We start from the raw sequence: 4,325 nt of genomic DNA, 5'->3' as shown, positions 1-4,325 counted from the left end.
GAATTTTGGGTTTTTGTTTTAATCTGGGGGCTGGGCCCTCTGTTGATTTTCCTTCTATAATGACTTCTTATTAAGAATGTAGTACTCTTTTTAGCCGCCTGCTATTTATCGCCATGGTCATGTTTGAAGTGCCGAGCTAACGTGCCTGGGATTTGCAAAAAACTTGATTTTTAAACTAGAAAGATATTTTTTTGAAGACTTTTCAGAACAACGGAGTTCGCGCTTTCAGGAAACTACTTCATAAAAACTTTACTTGTCAAGTTAAGAAATTTTGGGGCATTACAGATTGGTATCAGAGCCAGAGGTTGTGAAGAGTAAAGTCTCGACTACCGAGCATCCTGTTGCACTGTGAGTACCTGTGCCCTTTTCCTTATTGTTATAATTTTGGCCTAATTGAGGTAAAATTTTGTGCCAGCAGTAAGATGGATGCATCTGGTAACCCCACTATTAGTCCTGGCGGGTCCTCGCGTACAACATATACTCGCATTTCTTCGGAGGGTGGCCCTTCTTCGAGTCTGGGTCACCCCGAGGGTTCTGTGACCGAGTTTGGGTCCTGTCGCTCTCCGTTGCCCGTTTTCACGGATGAGTGGTGCACCCCGCTACCTTTGGCCTTTCAGGTTTCATTAGCGACAGCTTGGGCCGAGGTTTTTTCACGGGTAGGCGGGAGGGTGCCTTCCTTCGTCCAAGTTCATCAGCGGGTTGTTGTGGTGGATTCTGGGGAGCCTAACCCTCAGGAGGCGGAGTATAGCTGCGATCGTTGCGGCATGCTTGGGCACTTCGCAGATCAGTGCTTTCGCCAGATAGAGCCTTTGGTCACACAGGGTTCAGTCGATCCCGTTCCTCCAGCTCCTGTCGTTGTGGCCTTCTCCACCCCAGCTAATAGGGAGGTGTCTCCTCCTCCACCGCCTCGGGTCGAGCCAGCAGTGATAGGCAAGACCCCAGCTCCGTCAGAGCTTCATACGCCAGCCTCTGTAATACCGATTGTTGTGCCTGAGTCTCCGACTATTTATGTTTCAGACTCGGATGTGTCGTATTCTCCAGAGTACACGCCTGCTACTCTTCTTTACGAAGAATATCCTTCGGAGGACGATGATGATCTCCCATTTACCCCCAAGCGCAGGTTTAGACGCACAGGGAATAAGAGGGAATATCTTTGTTAGTTCTCCGGTCCCGCCTGAAGGGAGTCTTGGATGTTGAGGATTGGTCTGGATCTATATGCTTCTTATACCAGACTACTTTCATTTTGATGTTTTTGTATCGGCATTGCCGAATATTCTGGATACGTTGTACAAAAAGGAATGATGAAATATAAGATGTTACTTGTTGTTTTAGTCGTAAGCTTAACTTAGTTCGTTGTATTATTTTCAAGGATGAGGAGAAGTTCGAACGAAGATTCCGCCGACGAATGGTCTGAGCAAAAGGGATTCGTGATGGATACCCTCAGCACTTTGGCCGAGGCGATAAAAAATCAGGTTGCCACACAAGGAGAGCGTGTTCCTACAGCTTCGGGGGTTACTTTCGAGAAATTTTTAAAGTTAGACCCTCCAGCTTTCTTCGGCAAGGTGGATCCCGATGCCGCGGAGCAGTGGATCAAAGAAATTGAAAAGGTGTTTTTGGTCCTCTCAGTTTCCGATGAAAAGAAGACTTTATTTGGGTCCTTCCAATTAAAGGACAATGCTAGAGTTTGGTGGGACGCAACTCGGAAAAGGCATTTCCCAGATGCAGAGGTCATCCCATGGGACGCCTTTAGGCGTGCGTTTTACGAAAATTACTTTCCTCCTCATACGAGGGAAAAGAAAAAGGTGGAATTCTTAGAGCTGTGGCAGGGCAGCTTATCGTTAGGCGATTACATCGCCACGTTTCAGCAACTGGAACAGTACTGCCCTACCCTTTTTGATAGTGAACGCGAGCGAGCAGGCAAATTTGTTTGTGGCCTAAAGGAAGGACTCAGATACAGGGTCCTTTCAAGCATGCCCATGACCTTCTCAGCAGCTGTTGAAGCAGCGACCCTCTTGAATGAGGATTGAGAGCGTTCTAGAGCGGCACAAGTTAAAAAGCCACCTGCCTCTGGAGGGGACCAGAAGAAAGCACAGTCTCATGATCAGGTGCGGCAACCACCCTTTCCCGTTAAACCTGAAGGAGGGAAGCAGCAAGGACCACCTGCAAAGAGGCAACACCAGCAGAACCGCCCACCACCTCGACGACCAGTAGGGAATGGATGCACTAGGTGCAAGGGGTCTCACGTCGGACAACCATGCCCATTGGATATGGGGGGTTGTTTGTATTGCGATAAGATGGGGCACTACGCTCGAGATTGTCGCAAAAAGGCGGCCGACGAATCTAGGCAGTCGGGTGGAGTACCTCAGCCTCCTCATCAACAGCAGACACCGCCGACATACCAGCAGCAACCGCAGAGCAACGGAGTAAAGAAAGTTCCAGGGCGAGTCTACGCCACTACCGTCGAGCAGTTGACCAAGGGGGAGCTCGTACAAGGTACTCTCTTAGTTGTCGGTCATGCTGCTTTCGTTCTGTTTGATTGTGGTGCTACGCACACCTTTATTTCGGAAAAATTTGCGGCCCAGTTGCAATCGCCCGTTCTGCGCTTGCATACAACTTTAGAAGTATATAATCCGTTGGGGGAGAACGCTAGTTGTGCGACGTTTATCCCTAATCTTGATGTGGTGATATCGGATCGTCTTTTGCCTGCGTGCGCCATCTTGCTGAATATGTCAGAATTTGACCTCGTCTTGGGCATGGATTGGTTGTCTCAGCATCATGCCAAGATCGATTGTCGCCAGGGCAAGATCACCTTCTCCACTCCGGATTCTCCGAAGGTGGAATTTTGAATTCCTCGACCCATGCGAGCAAGCCAGATGATTTCAGCCCTAAAGGCTTGTAGCTTCATTCGCAAGGGCTGTCCGGCTTTCCTCATCAGCGTCATTGAGTCAGATCCTACGCCTACAATTATTGATACCCTAGACGTGGTTAGAGAGTTTCCGGATATCTTTTCCCAGAGGTTGTTTGGCCTTCCTCCGCCTCGAGAGGTGGAGTTCAGCATCGAATTGTTGCCTGGAACTGCCGCAATATCTAAGGCCCCATATCGGATGGCACCCGTCGAGCTTGAAGAACTAAAAAGGCAGTTACAGGAACTTTTAGACCAGGGATTCATTCGTCCCAGCGTATCACCCTGGGGAGCTCATGTACTCTTCGTAAAGAAGAAGGATGGAACCTTGAGGTTGTGCATAGATTATAGAATGCTTAACCAGGTGACGATTAAAAATAAGTACCCTTTGCCGCGTATTGAAGACCTTTTTGATCAGTTGCAGAAGGCCAAAATCTTCTCCAAGATCGATTTGAGATCTGGGTACCATCAGCTTAGGATCAAGGACAGCGATATATCCAAAACAGCTTTTCACACCCGGTATGGGCATTATGAGTTTACAGTTATGCGCTTCGGTCTTACGAATGCTCCTGCTGCATTTATGGACCTTATGAATCGAGTGTTCAGACCATTCTTGGACATTTTCGTGATAGTGTTCATCGATGATGTTCTCGTCTACTCAGAAAGTCGGGAGCAGCATCGTGGGCACTTGCGCATCGTTTTAGAGACCTTAAGGAAGGAGCGGCTCTTCGCGAAGTTCTCCAAGTGCGAGTTTTGGCTCGAGGAAGTAATGTTCTTGGGCCACCTCATTTCTAGCAAGGGCGTTTCTGTAGACCCTTCAAAGGTTGAAGCTGTGCTAGACTGGTCGCAGCCGCGGAATGTCCGTGACATTCGAGGTTTTCTTGGGTTAGCAGAATATTATAGGCGTTTTATCCAGGATTTCTAAAAAATCACATTACCTATGACTCGGTTGCTGAAAAAGGAAGCAAAATTCGTATGGGGTGATCGTTGTGAGGCCAGTTTTCAGCTATTAAAGGAGCGTCTTACGACTGCTCCTATCTTGGCTTTGCCGACCGGTAAGGGCGGCTTCGTAATTTATACTGATGCTTGCGGATCGGGCCTCGGGGGCATCCTTATGCAGAATGGGAGAGTAATCGCGTATGCATCTCGTCAGCTTAAGCTTCACGAGAAGAACTACCCGACGCATGATCTCGAGTTAGCTGCCGTCGTTTTTGCCCTAAAGATTTGGCGTCATTATCTATATGGAGAACAATTCGAAGCATTTACCGACCACAAGAGCCTTAAGTACCTCTTCTCCCAAAAGGAATTGAATATGTGACAACGTCGCTGGCTTGAATTTTTGAAAGACTATGATTTTTCCCTTTCTTACCACCCAGGCAAGGCAAACGTGGTTGCTGACGCCCTCAGTCACAAGTCATCAGGG

The 4,325-nt window shown here is 48.2% G+C and overlaps 1 protein-coding gene across 1 annotated transcript; it reads left to right on the top strand.

The window, feature by feature from the left end:
* The first annotated feature begins 1,370 nt into the window (after positions 1 to 1,370).
* LOC149820981 (uncharacterized) lies at positions 1,371 to 2,027 on the top strand. The gene has a single exon (XM_089981875.1). It carries the CDS (start codon positions 1,371 to 1,373, stop codon positions 2,025 to 2,027), a length of 657 nt encoding a protein of 218 aa, XP_089838001.1.
* Positions 2,028 to 4,325: the final 2,298 nt, after the last annotated feature.

The sequence above is a fragment of the Nuphar pumila genome, chromosome 12 (genome assembly GCF_984573655.1).
Source record: "Nuphar pumila chromosome 12, dmNupPumi1.hap1.1, whole genome shotgun sequence".
Taxonomy (NCBI): Eukaryota; Viridiplantae; Streptophyta; class Magnoliopsida; order Nymphaeales; family Nymphaeaceae; genus Nuphar; species Nuphar pumila.
The sequence above is the reverse complement of the archived record's forward strand: the minus strand, read 5'-3'. Positions and strand labels throughout refer to the sequence as shown.